At 45.7% G+C, this 20,590-nt stretch overlaps 3 protein-coding genes across 3 annotated transcripts; 1 reads left to right on the forward strand and 2 right to left on the reverse strand.

Moving 5' to 3' along the window:
* Positions 1-10,447: 10,447 nt before the first annotated feature.
* On the forward strand, positions 10,448-11,278 carry LAJ45_11496 (uncharacterized protein; the record flags this gene model as incomplete). Its single annotated transcript, XM_046121003.1, has 2 exons — positions 10,448-10,675; positions 11,012-11,278. 2 exons carry the CDS (start codon positions 10,448-10,450, stop codon positions 11,276-11,278), a joined length of 495 nt encoding a protein of 164 aa, XP_045965789.1.
* A 2,704-nt stretch (positions 11,279-13,982) lies between these two features.
* LAJ45_11497 (uncharacterized protein) lies at positions 13,983-14,532 on the reverse strand (the record flags this gene model as incomplete). The annotated part of the gene is made up of 2 exons (XM_046121004.1): positions 13,983-14,154; positions 14,219-14,532. The coding sequence occupies 2 exons, from the start codon at positions 14,530-14,532 to the stop codon at positions 13,983-13,985; spliced, it is 486 nt and encodes a 161-aa protein (XP_045965790.1).
* Positions 14,533-18,957: 4,425 nt separating this feature from the next.
* On the reverse strand, positions 18,958-19,505 carry LAJ45_11498 (uncharacterized protein; the record flags this gene model as incomplete). Its single annotated transcript, XM_046121005.1, has 2 exons — positions 18,958-19,132; positions 19,192-19,505. The coding sequence occupies 2 exons, from the start codon at positions 19,503-19,505 to the stop codon at positions 18,958-18,960; spliced, it is 489 nt and encodes a 162-aa protein (XP_045965791.1).
* Between the last annotated feature and the right edge of the window lie 1,085 nt (positions 19,506-20,590).

Here is a 20,590-nt window from a genome sequence, read left to right on the forward strand (position 1 = left end):
GGAGTAGAGGCCGGAAATACACCAAAGACTTGCAGCTGCATATTCGGGTTCTTGTTGCTGGTCGCGAGTACGGTACTGTATGTTCTAACATTTACTACTAGAATATAATGCATGCCTCGGTTCAATTGTAAGTGATCCAACTTTTGATACAATGTACGTGCGTAGTAAGTATGTAGGTACATGTACTATCCCTTAAACGTCAGTTGCCGACCCCGATGATCGATATAGGGGTTCAGTTGTGTGGAAGATTTATTATATAATAAGAAGATAAGAAGATCTGTTAGTAAAGCTACACTAAATTTTTTTTCTCTGGGGTTAGCATTTAACTGACGGTTTAAAGGATACATACTTATGAATATGGCACTCGTTTATCATTTCAGGTTAGCAGCTGATCTGGAATTTCTACCTGAGGACAGCCTTATAATTAAGCTTGTATATATACTCGGCCTAGGCTATCCACGTGACCATATGTAGGTACATAGTTACTCGAGATCTAACTAGGCCTACCTACCTATTTGTACGCCTTATATGATTTGAATCGAAGTACAAATAGTTAGCGTAGTAGTCTATCACACTAGCCAATAGTAATACTACCGTATATATTGGTGTCGATAATTGATTGATTGGTTGATAACATGAATTTTGGTGTTAAGAACGATCATCTCTAGATATATCTGGAACGAAGGCTTAACGCTAGGCTGGCATAAGCAATACGTTTGTATACACTTTATTGCTTATATATCTAATCACTGTAGGTATATAGTTAACTTTCTGGTTGGTCTTTCGCCGTTCGCATGATCAATAATAATATGCAATTAAGTTTGAAATCGAAGTAAATAAGACACGCCCTGGGGAGTCGCAGAGTTAATGATTGGGGCCCGAGAGCATCAACTATATATATACTGGTATACACGCGGAGACAGAGAGATTAGGAGACTGAATTTTTTCTCAGCGGTCGTTATCATATCGGAGCTACGCACACATATGGCGACCATACACGCGCTGAATTAGAGATGTGTTTAGGGCTTTGGATTTTAAAGATTTCTCTGCAAATACTAGCCTCTTGGGGCCGGAGGCCCCTTCTTTTTGTCAGTTCTGTATTTATAAGTGTATTACATATTAGATTATAGAAGAATATTTTTTTCACCGGCGCTGCAATTGCGAGATTGTATGATATGATCATGATCGCGGCTATTTACACCTGACTATTGTAAACGTTTGCGCTATATTTGAATTTAGAGCTATAGCAATAAACTCTAATTCGATCGCGTCTAGCCGGAGACATCTTTTAATCCACGTTACTAGATGAAGAGGTGTACGTTACGGTGCCTGGATATAGCATGCGTACATGCAGTTAGGCCAGGAAGCAAACGAGTGATTTCTCATGATCAACTCACCGTTTTCCCCCTCTTTTTGCTTTATAATTATGATCAATGCACTTTTATATAGGGTCAATGGCGTCTTACCGGCCATGCATATGACCGCGCCCATTTATCAATTAACTAAAATTTAGTACGAAAATATGGGAAATAAAGATTCAAGTTCGGTAAGGATAAGATCGTGGTCACGTTTCACAGTTACTACATGCAGATTAGCTATAGGTATTATAGTTACATGTATTCAAACCGATATATAATGACTAGTGGCTTAAAACTACCCTCATATGTTGTTAGATCGTTTGAATGTTACGACTGTAGTTTAAATTTTCTTTTCTTGTTTTTACAGCCAAGGGATAATTGCCATGGCCATAGACTAACTTGAAGGTCTGCATGCAATTAATGGATTAAATAAAAAAAAAAAGAAAGAAACAGCTAAGGGATACATAGAGTGCGAAAAAGAGGGATGTTATTGGTACCATGGTAATAAATTATTATAGGATTTAGCATAGTACCGGGTGTAGAGGGTAAGTGATCAGAATCTGATAAGTAAATGTTGTGGTGAATACGTGTGTTTGTCTTATCAGATTCTGGTCACTTTTCGCTACAGCCTAGTACAACTGCTTTAAAAAAAATGTTATCCCTCCAAGATGACTATATTTTTTTTCAGTATACATATTTATTATAATGTAACAGTGGTGCTATATGATTCTATAGTATATTATAATTTGAAAAATATATTTGTTGATTGAATATTACTATTATTTCAATGATGTACTGTTGTAACAGAGCTATTTCAACTGTCTGATGTATAAGCACAAACATGGCCCGGTTACATGCTAAAAGATATTGTTAGAAGCCAGTTGCCCAGTGACATGCAAGTACCGGCAGTGTGGTTAGCTACCAGCTGCCAGAGTAACTAAATTCTGAGCGCTAGGAAGAGGATTTACTCATGGGAGCGATGACTGACGAGTCTATGCCTCGCCAATGATTAGAAGGCCAGCCAGAGTGAAGCTCTGAGTGCTCGGCGATCCCCTATATCCTCTGTGTAGTGGGGGCAGCCTATCTATGTATCGCTAGAATCCAATAGAATAGATGCGGCCGTGCAAGATAGAAATCAGGTGCAGATTTATTCAAAGATACTATCGCTAGAACTCAATAATCTTTAAGGGCTCTGCTACCGATAACCGGAGATGAGGATCAGGACAGTTGGCCGGGAATGATCCTGAGTACTTATACTCCAAAGGATTCTATTCTCTGCTCCTACTTGCTTATTCAGTTCCGGCGATTACTTCTTGGCGGAATCGAAGCAATACCATCACTACCCCGATTCTATCTAAGCGTTAGCGAGTGCTTCCGGTTCCGAAGGCAACCACCCTTAGTCAAAGCCTTTGTAACACCTGCAGCCTTTGTTGCCACACAACTGGGGCCTGCATGAATGAGCTGCCGCTCAGGTGTAAGCTTAATCATTGTTGTAGAGCTTTCGCTTATTGTAAGCTTCCCAGGCAGAGTCCCTTCCACTACCGGCTGTAACGGAGCCATTTCAACGGTCTGGTATATGAGTACACACGGAGTCCGGTTACATGCTGAGAGTTATTGTTAGGAGCCACTTGCACAGTGACATGCAAGTACCGGCAGTGTGGTTAGCTACCAGCTGTCAGAGTAACTACATTCTGAGCACTAGGAAGAGTATCTACTCATGGGAGCAATGACTGACGAGTCTGTACCTCGTCAATGATTAGAAGGCCAGCCAGAGTGAAGCTCTGAGTGCTCGGCGATCCTCTACATTCTCTGAGCATTGGAAGCCCGCCGGTAATGGAAGGGACTATGCCTGGGAAGTCTACAATAAGCGAATACTCTACAGCAATGATTAAGCTTACACCCGAGCGACAGCTCATTTTTGCAGGCCCCAGTTGTGTGGCAACAAAGGCTGCAGGTGTTACAAAGGCTTTGACCAAGGGTGATTGCTTTCGGAACCGGAAGCACTCGCTGACGCTTAGAGAGAAGCGGGGTAGCCATGGTATTGCTTCCCTTCTGCTAGAAAGCAGCACCGGAACTTAGTAAGGAAGTATGGCAGAGAATAGAATCCTTTGGAGTATAAGTACTCAGGATCATTGCCGCCCAACTGTCCTGATCCTCATATTCATTGGAATGACCTCCTATTATCGGTAGCAGAGCCCTTAAAGAGTATTGAGCTCTAGCGATAGTATCTTTGAATAAATCTGCACCTCATTTCTATCTTGCACAGCCGCATCTATTCTATTGGATTCTAGCGATACATAGATAGGCTGCCCCCGTTACAGATAATCTTTAGTGCTCTCACTGGTATCTTGACCTTCAGCACTAATTCTGTTGCGTTCCATCCAAAGAATACACTTCACATGTCCCGTGCCGCCATCGTGAGTCTCTCAGGCATCAGATTGATCCGCGTTGACCTTCGTTCAGATGGCAGTGATGTCGCGCGATATCCTGGTGTACTAGCTGGTGAGTTGCAGCCTTCTCCCCGAGCAGTAGATACAGTTACCACAGTTGAGTATGGAGTGGGAGTCTTACAATGGTTAACAGGCGGTATCCGGTCATTCGCTCTCCATGTTCTTCTTACATCTCCGTGGATGTGAGTTGGTCCCCAACCTGGAGCGAAGGACACCGATCAACGAATCATCTCTATGACCTAGTGACTTGTTTGTGACGCTCTGCAGCTAGGTGGTAGGCCTAAAGCACAGCCTGCAACAGGAAGTCATCCCTGCAATGAAGCACAGAAGCGCTCAGTTCCTTCGCATCGGAATGCAAGTGATCCCGTGAACCTTGTGTGTACAACGGTAGGAGACGATCTTAGAGTTAGAGGTCGAAGTCAACCGGCATTGTGAAAAGTCCTGCTCAGGGATGACACTCTGTGTGCTTTCTATGCTCAGACAGAGTGCAAGTCTCTCGGTTCCGGGAGAGGCGAAACACCATAGAACAGAATCTTGTATGAGCCCAGAGTGCCATGAATTAGAGAGGAGGTATCGCAAGTTTGTAGTGTGAAAAATTGCAGTACCAGATCGCGACGTATAGAGATTGCAGATGCGAGCCAGACTTTGATCGTGCGGACAAGCCCGGCGAGCCCCCTAACTCCCTTTTACATCTCTATGTCTCTGAAAGCTATTGAGTTTTCCGGCCAATTTTGTGCGTGTGGCCTTTTGGCATATTCTCCATTCTTTTGGTGCACCAGAGGCATGTAACGTCCCGATTTCCTGTTTTCGTTGTTACGTGGCTCCTGACTCTGTTGTTGTTCCATCCAATGTGCACTGGGTTTGCCTCGCATCAATGAAGGCATAGGGATCTTGCCATTCGGCTTCCGGATGCTTGCTCCATGCCAGCCGCTCCATCGTTGTTGCGCCGTGGCAAGTCTGTAGCATCCAACAGCTTTCCTCAATCCGTTAGACGATCCATCCTCGACAGAACTCCAGGGTGACTTGGCTTGGTTTGCAGCTCAGTTTGCTACGGAGACCGGCACTTGGTGTACGAATGGCCGTATCTCACAAAGTGGCCGTGAACTCCCTTGAGCAGCCATTCCAGGTGTCAGTGTAGTCCGCATCAGAGCAGAGAGAGCTCTTTCCGATGCTGATCTTCGACTTGCCTAGAGAATCTAGCATGCGAGGCCATTGCTGAGGTTCTCGCTTGTCGTTGAAGGTTTCGTCGCTCAGAAGAGCTCCAGCAAGCCCGATGTGGGCTGGCAAGGTGGGGCTTTCTGGTTCTGCTATGTGCCGCCCCCGACAACCGATAGGATGATGACGAAACTACTACTCCCAGACACCGGTTAAAGTGGTCCCTGCGGCTTCCACCAGCCTGGTGCATCCAGGATTATAGTCACCCCAGAGATTCTCCCCACAGTATGAGTCTCTAGGGTGAGAGAGCTCACTCCGACCCTCAAAGAGTGCTTTGGAACTGGGTTAGCATGTTCCCCGTTTGATACGCCTGTCGGGGTGTCGGTCTCCCAACCCAGTGAGGGGACTCGGACGTTCAGACTCGGAACTGTACTTGTAGAGAATAGAGGACAGAATGATTGACGCGCATTGGCGGAATGGCGAGAGAGTGACGCTCAGAAAAGAAGGTTAGAAGGCGCAGAAGGAGCTTCTGGCCTCCATTAGGCCCAGTTCATGAGACATATCCGTGGGCCCCTAATAACAACCCCTCCGCGCTCCAGGGCAATGAGGAACGCCAAGGCACCCCGGCCAATTTAATGGCCAAAGCAGATAACTAGGAGACCTTCATCCGGCAATTGGGTGACGGTTTTCCGGAGACGTTCTTTCGAATCATTGTGAACATGCCGTCCAGTTTAGAACGTTCCGAAGCGAGAGGTGGTTTAGTATCCGTTATATGTGACGTGGGCCAACCTGATGGATGGGACTGAAATTAAATTGTCGGCCTTTTTTGGTGTCAGCGTGGGAATAACTCCGATTCGATTGTTAGATTTGAAGGAATACAATTTGCTTATAGTTTTTTTTTCTTACTCCCATGTTTCAATGTCGCTCTGATATGTCCCCTTTGGCCAACTTCTTACGTGCTCTGTCGGATTACACAAGTTTCTTGGCTCTTACTTCCTCTCGTCATATCTTCAGCTGGTGCAGACTGACCTCGCTGCCTGATTGGATGACGTAATGATGGTCCAAGTGCGCTGCGATTCACTTATGGGGAGTGCTTGTCTACGGTACACGTAGCCTTGGCTCTCGAAGGGCCCTGATCTGTGCTTCCAACACGGAGGACGCGATTGACTGATGTTACAGGTCAGAACCATTGATCCAGTATGTCCACAGATCGTGAACCTTTCAATAGAGCATTACGCCGCTTAGCGCCACACAGCTAAGGGAGGAATTAGACTATACGCAAGGTCCTGGAATAGCATTCCTTCAGTCCTAGTACCGTTTGTAATGGCTGCTGGAAGATTTGGACCATCTCCGAGGCTGCTGATGGGAGTGCAGGGAATTTGAGCTCCTTCTCAGACATGATGTTAGAGCAAGTCATGATAATACTGGAGGAATGATAAGATCTGCTTTAGTTCCCTTTCTGTGCCGGACCTAGACATGAGTTGAGCTCTTCCTTTACCCCCAACGCCAAAATCCTTGATGGAGCGGATAGTCATAGCTCTGAGAAAGTGTACTTTGTGGTAAAAATGGTGAAGAGTGTGTAAGCGTGAGTGGTCTCCGGGCTCATAACCTAAAGAAAGTATGTAGGAGAAGTAAAGTAAGTTATACCATGACGAGTAGTAGGTGATTGATTGAATATAGTGCAGCCTCACGCTGACCGGAGGACCCCGGAAGAGATGCCTCCCCCTCGTACTTTGAGTGATACTAGAAAGAAAGGTGGTCAGTACTCAAAAGAAATCTCTTATAACGAGAGATGGGACTTCATAGAACGTGAGAGAAGCCTGCAGTGCTCCTCCAAACTTAGAAGGAAGCTAGTTCCAAGAAAAGAGCGGTGGAAGCTGAAGTGGGAGTATCCCGGGGAATTAAGCCTAGAAGAAGAAGAAAGCAGAAGTATGACTTGAAGGGATGCAATGACCTTCCACTAAGGTCACTCCCTAGTGTAGGTAGAAGTGCATTAGAACTGAACTTGTACAAGTAGTGTGAGCGGGCAAGTCCAGATCACAAAATGGTAACTTGCCGATGTTGTCCAAGGGTAAGACACCTAACTGACTAGTCTGAGTTAATGAAATGATGAGAATATTTCTCAAGAACTATGAAACGTGCCAGTGAGCGCGGCAGCACGCTATTTATATCTCCTCCGTACAAAAGCGGAAAGAGAGAAATGGCAAGCCCCAATCCTCAGTAAGAAAGCTAAGTGGCTGCGGTTGAGCAAAGAAAAGAACCACTTGTTGTACTCCCAGAGGTTACAGGAGATTTCGTCTTTCCAGCCTGAGCAAGACTCGGACAATGAAATCATCTGGTAGAAAGTGTGTCTGTCTAAGAGTCTATGTTTACTAGTTTTCCCTTTTGGGTCTTGTTTCTTTGTTTCTCTTGGAATAAAATTTTTGTGTTTTCCGCCTATTTGATTGTTTCTAAGCACTCTGAGGATGGGTTTATGACCCGAAACAGCTGGTCTGTAAGTGCTTTGTCCAAAATTACATTTGCTACAAGACACTTCCAAAACCGCTACCAGACTACCACACAAATACAATTGCTTTATCATCACTTAGTGAATAGAACCAAAGGATCTTTTTGATCTTAGTAGTGCCCGCAACTGTTAAGCAATGGAGAAAAGACAAAGAGAATCAAGCCCCAGAACCCGCACAGAAGCGAAGAAGGTTAGAAGAGAAGCTTCCATCCTTACCAGTACATGGCAAGAGGCCAATACTGAAAGGCAGGACTGTCATGGACAGTCAAGAACAAAGTTGAAGACGCCCAAGGGACATTCCTCTTTGACACCGGTTGTACAGGAGCAATCCTCAACAAGAGTTTTGTCAGGAAGCATGGTGTTCTCTTAGTGTGGCGAGCTCAACCTCTGACAATGTATGATGCTCAAGGAGATGTCATGATGGGCGGAGGAGAGTATTACACTCACCCAGTCCTCCAATGAAGCACATTGGTGGAAGCCAATCAGCAAAGGAGACGCTCCGATGGGATGGTGAGTGAGGTGGCTACTCTGGTAAGAAGGAAAATACAGCATGGTTAACCTGCCATATTGCATATCGGCAAGGAAGCGTACACACCCCTTCTGTGTCTATATTGTGATAACTATAGGGAACTCCGATCTACCAGATGGCATAGCTGGGTGTTATGGAGTCGATTCACACTCCATAATGTCAGCGTTGTGTGAGCTGACTCCTTGGAGTTGTTTAGGCGTTGACTTTCCCTCTCGAATTCCGAGAATGTGATCATGCATCCCAGGAGCACTATCACGACCTGATCCAGGTCAATCATCGACGCCCGGGCAATATTCATAGAGTCCGGTTGAACGTATTTATCCAGTCGATAGAGAATAAATCGAAAGTGATGTATTTCTTCATAAACCGTCCCGGCATAATCATAGGCTGATTTAAGCGCGCCAAATAGCTTCGCTACCTCAATGGAGGCGGTAAACAACCCAGCGATGGATGCGGTGACTGAAATGGGATCCATGGCGTTGCGTTTGAACTTTGCGGTCTAGGGCTTCTCTGGTGCGGAGCTGATGATATTTGGTGTGTTGTCGATGCTGCATTACATAACCTAGGCGGGGCCACACATGTGGGCGAGGTCCAATCAAAGGTGGTGACCAGAAACGAAAGAAATACGCCCTGATTGGACATTGCCTGAAAATTATATCGACATACATACGTTACATCAATATTTCTCTCCCGTATCCCGAGTGGATGGTATGTTTATAAGGTAGAAGAGATAATAACCTGCACTGGTATTTATACTGACCGTTCACACTGGCAAGGGACGTAACTAATATAAGAAGGATACGTTGTTCAATCCCAGTATGTATGTGTTTACTCTACAAATACATTATTAAATCGTCCTAGATATGGCACAGTTTGTGGCTGAAATTCTCTTTAAGCTCTCCCAGCTTGGCATGGACATCTTCGGATCTCAACCGTTTACTAGGCTATTTATTACCGCATCAAGGTTCTCCTCGTGTCCCATGTGTTTAAGTGATGTTCATTCGCGTCCAGTGTAGGAAGTACACGTATGGCGCAATGACTCTCCTTGACTGTTCTTTACTCTACCCGCACATACTGTTACTTTTATTTGCTTCTTCTCCTCCTTTTTCAATCACGAGTTATCACCGTTGCTTTGCTTACCTGTTCTTTTTATCACGAGATCATCTCAGCACCAAAGGCTCCTGTGCTTTTTTCTCTGCTCAGGTACCCTCTAGGGACATCCTTTCCCTTGCTTTCGGCAGCATCCTCATTGGCTTAGACAGTAATATCAAGCTGGATTAGCCCGTCACCGCGAATGTCAGATCGGGACTGGAGACCGGTGCCTACCGTGATACATCCAGGCTCTACCGGGGCGGCAACATCAGGGGGATCCGGAGGTGAGATTATATCAGCTTATCAGATCTTTAGGAGAGGGATATCATGTCATATCTCACGATTCTTTCACCAATCCTCTTTACCCCAGTGAGCTGATTGTGATCGGTAGTAGCGACCTAGTTATTCTTAATTTGCACAGCTAAGCACTCGACCGCCAAGACGCCAAGATGCGCCATACCCCCGCTTATCGCTTTTCCCCACCACCCGCCACGGCGGGTCTACTGCGTTTCCCTGCTAAGCGAGAGCCCTAGTGTCAAGGGTAAGTGAGTACTCTAGAACGTGGCGGTGTGGCTAAAGGTGTACAGTCGTTCACGGGGTGAAGACGAGCACTGGGTGAAGACGGACAGGGGTTTTGGGCAAATAGGAAACGATGGAAAAGATCGGTTTGGCAGCTTGGCTGTTTCTTGCCATATTGAGAACCCTTGTCCGTCTTCACCCAGTGTTCGTCCTCACCCCGTGAACGACTGTACTCGTTTACCACGGAAAGACTACATACTCCTTTATCCTTGACACCGCAGTGCAAATATTTCTTCGCTGCAGGCTCCGCGGCCAGTTTTTACGTGGTAAAGGGCTCCAAGTCTCGGTCAGTAGGGAACTCGCTGAGCAGGTAAATGGATTATGTCTGTTTCGCAAGTACTAATACAGTCGCAGCCCGGTATGCCGCATTGCCAAGATTCGAAGAATTTCGGATGGAAAATTGACGTGACCCCATCACATGAATACCATCATCTGGAAGCAATTGTCAAATCCGCAATAGTACTGGAGGCTATGGTACACACCTAAAGTTACATCCAGGTCTATCTCACCCTCGCTCATGTCGTGGGAACGTTACTATGTAATTCGGCGAAGGCACGAAATCAGGTCGCGAATATATTTGATAAGCATCAACATTACTAGTAATTACCAGAAATCTCTCGGTTTATGTGTGTTTTATGGAATGTGAACAATTGTTAATACATCACATATATTTCACAATCTTCCCCCGACCGGAACAATCCAATATATCCATATTCAACAACGACAATCAATACTTATCTATCCATCTCTTTCCACCTACAACACCGCTCTCTTTCCAATGCCCAGCAGTATTATCCTCCCCTCCCCGCGCTCCGCTGCCACATATTGGCGCGAGATGCTTGAAACCGCCACTTGCGTGTTCTTCCAGGACACCTCCGGTGGCGTTCGCGAGTTCCACTACGTCAACAACGCGCGGGGCGGCGGTAAAGCCTGCGACGTGAAGTTCTACGCAAAGCAGGGTCTGCACTGGCAATCATATCCTGAATCGAAGGGCTTGGTCGACGCTGTACCTATATTCCCTTTGATTCAGTCCACCAGCCTTTTTGATTAGTCAATAAACGAACTTGGCGCCAAGAGTATTTGGCTGCGCACGAGGCATCCCCCGCTCCCCACCCCCTGCCCCCTATGAAGGCGGGCGGGCTATCGTTAATTACGTTCTCTAACGTGCCGCCGGCGGGGCCCCGTAGTCAATGCGCATCCCCTACCACGATTCCAACCACAAGATCCGTGAATACTGCTGGGACGAGTCGCGCGGGTGGTTCCGGGAGACGAGATTGCAACCGCCGAGCCGGACTCTGGGCTCGCTGCGCTGCGGTGGGAAACCCCGTTCAGTTGGTACCAGCGGGTGTACTACAAGGCTCCGTACCACAGCGGCATCTGCGAAGGACAGTATATCGAGTTTGATAGGACATGGAAGCCCATCGCTCTTCCGGTATGGGACGCGGCCGAGGCGACTAGTATTGCGGCCGTGGTGCGCGAGCCGAAGATATGGGTCTTTTACCAGAATAAAGGCGACGTTGTCCGGGAGGTGGTCCGCGATAGTGGGAATTGGGACGCAAGGGGTTATGGCTGTCGGCGAGGAAGGGGGCGCCGTTGGCGGCGGTGGTGACGGGGTGAGTGTCCCTGATCTACCTATCCCATCCCTGGTGGGGACACGACAATGGGGTAAAAACAAAAGAACGCCCAATCTATCCCCTCACCACAAAATGAAAGTTTTTGGGTTCGGGAGCCATGCTTCTCTGGGGGGTCGGTGGAGGGTGCGGGTACAATGCGCAAGAGAAGAAAGACCAAGTCTGTTGCCCATACAACTTTGTTAAGATCCTCACTAGTTATCACTCGATCTGCTCATGCTACTCTAGGTATAGCCTCCTTCTTAAAAAGGGTTAATCAGCCGGTACCTGTCACGCTAGCGGCTTGGCATAGTCGACGGTGTTACATAGCATTAACCTGTATTTAACTGCTATGCGCGGCTACTCCTGGATAGACATCATCTCACAGTACCCGAGCGAGTGGGAACGAGACCGACATATATCGACTCGGCGTCAGCAGGTTGGCTCGGCCCCGAATGATCCTGCTCCTCTTCGGATACCTATGTAAGTTATTAGTTAGGAGTCGCTCGATCTATCCATTTTCTAGAGTATTGAATTAGCGAGTAGGTCCTGCGCCAGCAGCTTGTAAGCCCTCCCTATTCGCTTCAGCATCCATCGAACAAAGCTTCCAGACTCGCAAAATGGACTTGGCTTACTGAATAATTGCGAGCTAAGCTTATACAGTCGCACCTCGTTATGTCGTTAGTGTGTTCTGGGAGCCAAATCCCTACTAGATAGCAAATATACGAGACAGCAAGTGGTTTTTGGTGGAGAAGGGCAGTACCGTCTCGCAAATTCGTACGAGACAGCAAGAGATCCGAGATATCGAATTACGAGCGACTGTATATACAAGCAGCGTTGTACTCTACAATTACACAAGCGACCCACTGTCTAAGACTCCGAGTAACAAGGACCACTAGCTCACTGTTTTTATTTGCATGCAGGTGCGATTCTTAATACGACTGCAGATGTCGATCCGTCGATCACAACCCCTGATCCCCTCCACACTCTATGCACGGCACCGCTGCGTGTCACCAGACCATGGTACCACACCCATCTTCCCCGCATTTAGTAGCTCCGTGGAGTCTTTTTTCCACACACACTCAAAGGTTGAAAGATGAGTATCGATCACCGGGTTGTATTCCACAGGCAACAATGAGTTACTGCAGGGACTCATCCTTCTCTCGGAGAAATTAGACAGATGGTATTTCCTCAATTCGCTAAAGCCCAGGGTTAGGTCTTTTCATGCAAAAGTCCTGGTCGATTCCCATCTTGGAGGGAGTATGGAGAAAAAACTCTAAGAATTATTTGTATCAGTCATTCCCTTCACGATAGGTCGATAGGAGGTATCTTCTAGCTCTAAGTCCATATTTGAAGACAGGGTAGAGACATAGGTCTGGTAGAAAGTGTTCTATCGAGAATGTGAGGCTTCATTCAGCTTCAAACCTAACTTCCTTTGCTGTCGCCCTCCAGCTGAACCACCTCATATGAGGTCACCATGCATGATTAGGTTGTGGTACCCGAAATGTCAAATTTAGGACTAGGGGGTACCAGGTGCGAGGACATCTGGGCGCCGGGGTTAGTTTATCAATTGGATTTGATTCCTTGAGGGGACACAAAACTAACCCTTCTGATTGTCTCTCCCAGTCTCTCTGGGCTGATGTCTGATAATTTGCTTGAACATTTGTATATACTTAATGGTCAATGATTGACATGCCAATTCACTGCGAAACTGACTCCCGGCACCCCGGTGCGCAACAGCTCTCTCACGCGTAGAGCGTATCACATATGTTATGCGCCGCGTCCTGTGCAAGGAAAAGGACTTTAAAAATGAGATCGTCGTTCAGCGAACCAAGATTGATTCAGCACACATACGCATATACAGTCGATTCTGCGATGGGATTAGAGGCTTTTAGCTGATCCCTGTTTTCCATTGTGAAAGTGAAAAGGAAACTCTTGCAGCTAAGAGTCTAGCTGTCCCAAGCGCATTGAACTATTATCAAATAGAGCATCTTGCGGGTGCAGACTGAGAAATACCCGGGAACGTCGTTGAGTTTTGTCTCAGAAGGTGACACGTCAGCTGCAAAAGCAGACGCAGCTTTAGCTGGATTAGTTTCCCCTTCACTTTGAAAACGAAACCTCAGGCCAACTGAGGTCTTAGCTAGATTTGTGTGGGAGTTCTTATGATTACGTTGTAAGTCTTGTAGATCTAACATGGGTCTTTTGCCCTTAGATTAATTTCATTCCATGCAATGTATAAAATGTTCTATCTGACAAACTGAAAGTACCAACACCTTAATCTCACTCCCGTGTCCTCAACCTCTTGAGATATCATAGCCGAGAATAGCCTTCTGAACTGACAATGACAGGTGGTTCTCTACCCTCGTCCTTGCGATCGACGTGATTGCCGGTTGGGAAATCGGGTGCCGATTAGCGCGTGACAGCCGGTGGTATGTGCTTGTCCGCCCTGAGTGCAAGTACCCACTGACATTGCGGTTGGGCATTCTAACACTTATTTGCACAGATCTAGTTTAATCGAGAGTGGAAAACGAGTTTAAATTTCGCTTTCCAGACTCTACTGCAGGTAACAAAGATGAACTATTCGTACTAATGAAATAATAAAAGCTCCACACCAGGAAAGAAAAGACATCTCGCCACAATCAATAACCAACATTCTGACCTGAACCGTTTCCCGTGACAGGATAGCATGACATCCACCGCTCATTAATCCAACGACATGTAGTCAACCCTCCATCTCTGCGATTCCGACCCGGGCTCATTCGGGGTACCTGCGATGTTTTGATAAAGCCTTGGTAAAGGTACGTTGCCGCCGATGGCGGCCGAGAGCCAAGGCCTAGCAACGCTCTGAATACGGGCGAGCATGATTGGAGGATATCTGGTGTCGTTAGTCACCGGTTGTATTAAGGCACACTAACTCGTCATTGAGAGGCAGTACAAACCGTTTCATTACTATCGCTTCCTCAAAGGTCCATAACTGAGACGTCTTTGGCCTCGGCGTCTCTGGTGGTTCTAACATTATGTTGTTTTCACTCTCCCCAGGGTTGGTATCTAGGGTCAAACACCGTTCTTCTGTCGAGCCATCGCTCTTCATGAGGATCATGAAAAGTGGGGGACTGTCGTCAGTGATTTGATAGGCCTTGACGTGCCATTCAGTCTTTGTACCCAGCCCAACTACAGCGTGATTGTTGTATTCGGTGAGGAAGTTATCTTCGCCGAGAGAGATATGAGCAGTTCCTTCCTGGCCTCCGGACATGATGAATGAGGATATCTTTGAAAACCTTGGGCTTTGAGTGTGGTGTTGGGATGTTTTGAGCTTTCATAGCTAGAGCATCGGCGGCATATATATAGTATTTTGCTCCTGCTGTCTGTTTCGTCCTACGCGGTCGAACAATATTGTATGGCGGGGGACAACTTGAACCGGAGTGTCAAGACATTGGTTTCTGACGATCAATTCCCAATCTGGTAATTAATCTAGTGCGACATTGGTTGGGTTTCCCCAACCTTTAGAAAATTCATAGCACCACCACAAGCAGGGCTATCGAATAACAGAGAGAGAAAAAGTTAGGGTGTGGTTGGGGAAAGTCATTAGCGGTTGGAGTTGACTCCCGGAACCACTCCGGTTCACGGTGTCCCCAGCCATATGGTAGTCAAGACCGGCCGTGTTTAAAACCACTACTGGCGGCAATGCAGTCTGTATCAGAGTATTTCCTTCATCGCTGCAGGGATTCAAATCAGCTGGTGGGGCAGAGATGAGAGATAGCTATCGCAGAATCTCCGGAGGGGGGGGGGGGGTTGCCAAGGCCACCTGCTAAGCGAAATTTAGTTTACAGTCTACCTCCGCCACAAATCTACTATTACGAACAGGTTTTGATGATCCGAATTTCAATTTCACATAGAACATGATGGAGTTTTATCTGCTGTACCAAATAATCTGCTGTATCGAACGAGAAATTTTCCAATATACAGGTTCGTTATAGCGGAGGGAGACTGTAGATCCCGCAGAAAAGGGAAGATCTCTTCCTCTAAAGGGTGAAGATCCTCGGTTTTTGCCTTCGCCCCCACGACTAACTCGAGATTTTGCAGTATTGCCCAAACGGGCGTGTGAAACTTGCCATATACGTTTAGCATCTTCCGTTCACGGTGCAACTCCGACAACGGCTTACACGATGTAGAGTACACCATCCTCTCAATTATCTCAACACTGCAGATGCATGTAACACGTTCAAATCTATCCCGACGACCTAGCAACCTATTTTACATGATGACAATATTTCTTATACATGTCCACTTGATGTGCCAGATTCATGCAGCACAAGTAAAGAGCAAAGTCAACTCCATATTTTTCTTTTGCTAGGCTGACCTCTGTTTTTGTTAAATTAACGCAAGCTGCGCTGTGAATGTTTTTTTCTTTTTCTTTTTCCTTTTTTAAATGGAGTTTTTGAACAACCTATCGATTTTTTACTTGATGTGTTTAGAAGGAAAAAACGCCTGGTCATGCAACATGGCTATCAGATACTGATAGCTTTCCCCAGTCCTGACTCCGGACAAAGGAACGATGAGACACTAGGGATACTGGAGAGATCGCCACTGAAATTGAAAAATGTCGACCCGACAGTTGAAGACAACCTGAGGTCGCTGACAACTTACTGAACTCGAACCACAAATCTCGTGACAGAACTTGCTTAAAGCGCTGTAGGCAATCGATATTTCTCACACATATATAGATCATCTGAAAACACAAACGGGCCTCGACATGCTTACATATTTGATGTTGTCTCGTACTCAGACAGGTGATATCTTCCGTTCATGTAAAAAGTACCGTTGTGTATCCTGGCCTAATTTCTTTTAGTAACAAGTAGCTCGTGCTCGTGTGCTTGGCTGGTACTCACCCAAAGAGTAAGTAGTGGTCGATCTTTTTTTTTTTTGTTTAATTCATTAATTGCATGCAACTAGTGGTTGATCTCGTAGAATGGTGACTTCAGCTAAATTCTTATTCCGCAGAATCACTAACTACAGGTTAGGGTTAAAGTTGAAGTTATGTGTTCGCAACGGTCAGCTCCGGGTATTTATATCTTTAACTATCCTGACAGCGGCCTCACACTGGACGGACTATATGATTGTGGTTCGCCTGATAGCTGACTTGCCAGGACTGAAGACAAAGCGGCGGGCTATATATCTCTACCAGCCATGGAAATGAATCATTTGATTCGTTTCCAACCAAGCGAACTTTTGGAAACGAATAAATTCATTCATTTCCGGGGACGCTTGTGGAAAAGGCATAAAACATTCATTTCCAAAGCCGAAAATCCCCTTTCTTGATTCATTTCCGCTTATGTACCACCTATTCTAGACAAGGGTGCGTCGTCACCCTAAATGTCTTTTCTGATACCTTTTCTTGATGCCTTTCCTCGGGTTGCGTGGAGACCAGAAATGCCTTTTCTTATGACTTTTCCACTGCTGCACCGCGGACCAGAAATAGATTTTCCCAGCGTCAATGTGATAAGCCAAAGATACAGGGCTTAATATATCAATCAATGGCTAGGTGATAAGATGTGGACTGTCTAATCGTAGTTCCCCAGGTTCAACCCCGATTCCTTTTTTATTTTCTAATTTTTTCTGTATATACAACTTATATATAAACTTCGAGGTTTATAAATAATGCGTTCAAGTTTATTAAAGTAATATATGAGACTTAAGAATCATTTCGGTATTCACTTCCCTATACTAAAAAGATTCATTTCCTTAGTAAAGACAGTAAGTTCAATTACTAAACACATTTCCGATGATTCATCTCACACCAAGGTTTTACGTAAAAATAAGAAAATAAAAAAAGAATCGGGGTTGAACCTGGGGAACTACGATTAGACAGTCCACATCTTATCACCTAGCCATCAATTGATATATTAAGCTCCGTACGTTCCTCATAAACCGTATTTACTGTAGAAAAATCACAGGAAAAGGCACAGGAAAAGGCATATAAGAAAAGGCATTAAAAAGGCACTTTGAGATGACGACGCGCACTTGTACAGTACGATGCCAGTCGTGAGCGTCAGGCGCGGCGTCGCAACGCCGCGCGCAACCAGATTTCCACAACCTTTTCACGGCGGGTTGGTACACAAGATATTAAATGTCAAATTATTGTTATTTATCTACTATTTAACAACTATACAAAAATTCAGCTCTCCAAAGGATCAATTGTGGTTGCTGTGCTGGTACCCGTGATGGTTCGGGGGGCGTTGCGATGCCGCGCCTGACACTCACGACTGGCATCGTACTGTACAAAATAGGCAGTACATAAGCGGCGCAACTCTAGAAATGAATTCAGAAAATGGCTTTTCGGCGATGGACATGAATCCTTCCTGTCTTTTCCACAAGCGCCCCGGGGAAAGGAATCAATTGATTCGTTTCCCAAAATCGGTTTGGTTCGAAAGGCATCAAAAGATTCATTTCCATGGCTGGTAGAGAGTATATCTATAGGGTCATCGGATATCACTTGGCTTTGAGTCAAAAAAATACAAGTTGGGAGAATTTATAGGCCTACATGCAGAGTTTGTGACCTATAAGGGTGTTGCACACTGCACATGGCTAATGAATACACCTATATATGCTCAGAATTGGCCATATGAGGGCTAATAAGTAGTGATGGGCACGAGACGAGACAAGGCTTAAATGATGGTGGTCTGGTTCTGATTCCTAATCTTGAGACATGTGCCTAGTATTGCTTTGGATCTCATATTCTCGTCGAGCTATGGTTATGCGCGCGGCAAAGGTCATGAAATGAGCAAATAATAAATGTCACCAGGGTTAGGGTTCTTTGGATTTACTCTCGAGCTATTTGAATCAATTTTCTGCAGATCAAATAAATATCTTTATTGCTATCCTGGCAGGTACGGTCCTGGGATTGAGTCTTTCCTCGTCTCGTGCCCATCACTACTAATAAGGCCTTTGCTAATAGTTAGTGTTACCGCTAGGAAAACACTAAGGGAACTCCTCAAGTGCGGAACCTAACCACAACTTTGAAATAAAAAGATTTTTGCAGGTATATAGGGACAGTCGCTTACCCGTCGCCAAGTCTCGTTCTTATATCGACCCTCCATCGCTCTATCGCCGCTCTCCCATTAGATAACAGTCCTCAAATCATTCATCGCAGTATGGGTTGAGTAGCGAATTTACCAATGAGCAGCGAATTTCAATCGATAAACAAGCCCCGCGTCATTAATAGGAATCCAAAGTGCGAGGCGGTGGACGCAGATGGGAAGTTCAGAGGCAGCGATATTGTCATAGACTACGGTTTGCATACAATTAATGAATTAAGGGGAAAAAAAAAATGATAGGAATCCGAGTGATATCAGATGATGCGAAAAGCGTAATACATAGAGTGTTGAATGGTACAACAGCTGAAGAACAGGCAAAGATCCAGCCCACTAAGTGGGTATCAACATCCTACACCATCTCATATACAACTAGCGTATCCCCAGGTGAGCATCGCATGTACTACCTGAGGAGTACCTCATATCACTGATAAACTGGCGATTCCCGATATAAGACGAACTATATATTTGTACTAATGCAATAATAAAACTTCCGCACTAGGAAAGAAAATACATTCTGTTACAATCAATAACTAATATTCTGACATAAACCATTTACTGTGACCGGATAGCATGACATCTATCGCTCATTCATTAACGGCCACGTAATCAAGCTTCCACTTCTGGGCTTGCGACCCGGTGTCATTCGGGACAGCTGCGATGTTTTGATAAAGCCTTGGTAAAGGCACGTCTCCACCAATGGCGGCCGAGAGCCAAGGCCTAGCAGCGCTCTGTATACGGGCTTTCATGATCGGAGGCAATCTGGTATCGTTAGTCACCGGTTGTATTAAAGAAACTTTGCATTGAGAGGCAGTACAAACCGTTCCATTACCGCCTTCTCCTCAAAGGTCCATAACTGACACGTCTTTGGCCTCGGCGTCTCAAGTAGCTCTAGCATAACGTTGTTCTCGTTGTCCCCCTCGTTGGTATCCAGGGCCAAACACAGTTCTTCTGGGCCCTCGCTATTCAGGAGGATCATGAAAAATGGGGGACTGTCGTCAGAGGGTTGGTAGGCCTTGATGCGCCACTTTGTCTCTGTGCTCAGCCCAACTACAGCGTGACCATCGTGTTCGGTGAGGAAGTTATTTTCGCCGAGAGAGATAATAGTAGTTCCTTCCTCTGCGTGGACGGACATGGTGAATGATATCTGTGGAGAATTTGGGTTTGAGTGTGGTAGTGTTGAATGTGTTGATCAATTGAGCTTTTGAGATAGAGCGTCCGCGGGATATATATAACATTTTACTCTGCTGTGTGTTCCGCCCTACTCGGGCGGTCCTCGATTAGTAGGTGATACAAAATTTCTAGTTTATCTATCGTCAGAGGAATGTAAGCTGATACCGCCGGCTCAAGCTTCCCAATTTGGACACAGAGGTAAGTTTCTCCCCCACCCTCACAAGATGTATCTCGAATTATTCCTTCCACGGGTGAAAGCTTTCAGATTCGCAAATTCCCTCTTTCAGCTATCAATAGCCTTGTGTGGTAACTGTTGCTAATATTTGATTGGCTCTCTGCTGTTATCGATTGTAAAAAGCAATACAATTCCCCTACTAAATGGTGCACAGTCCAGGTCGCGAATCTGACAATATTCATCCGTGGAAGGGATAGTGTAGTGGATAGGCTGTGTATAAGCATCTATATGAATGCAGGGTCAATCCATACTGCATGCCTATTTTTTATTCTTCAGCATATTAGATATTACCCCTGTTAGAGGGTAACATACTACCTGTGGTAACCCATCCCTCCTGGCACACTGTTCTTTTGTAGCCATCTCTAATAGAGGATGAAAAGCGCTCGATATTGGGATAGCCCAATCCCTGGGCGTTACCCCTTAAGGCAGATAAGCTTTTTTCCACAAATTTTACTGTAGGATAGAACTCCAAAAAACGGAACAAGCCCATAATATTGTGTGGTAGTGAAGACCAGTCGTGTTGAGAACCATTCCAGGGCGGCAATACAGTCCATATCAGAACATTTACTTCGTCGCTGCAGGCATTTGCATCAAATATGGTTGGGACGCCTTAAACCGCGATATTGGTTTCTGAGGATCAATTTCTTAATCTGGTAACAATTTATTATTTTACTGCTAGTGGCTTGCAAGGAGAGGCCCCTTGGCGCTCTTAGAGGAGAGCTTTCCACCCAACCCAGACACAAACCTTCTTAATAGGGAAGTTTAGCTACCCTGATAGGGAATTATGGGGTGACATTGTTGGGTCCCACCAA

This window comes from Morchella importuna (assembly GCF_003444635.1).
Source record: "Morchella importuna strain M04M26 chromosome Unknown Morimp01GS071, whole genome shotgun sequence".
In the NCBI taxonomy this organism is placed as follows: domain Eukaryota; kingdom Fungi; phylum Ascomycota; class Pezizomycetes; order Pezizales; family Morchellaceae; genus Morchella; species Morchella importuna.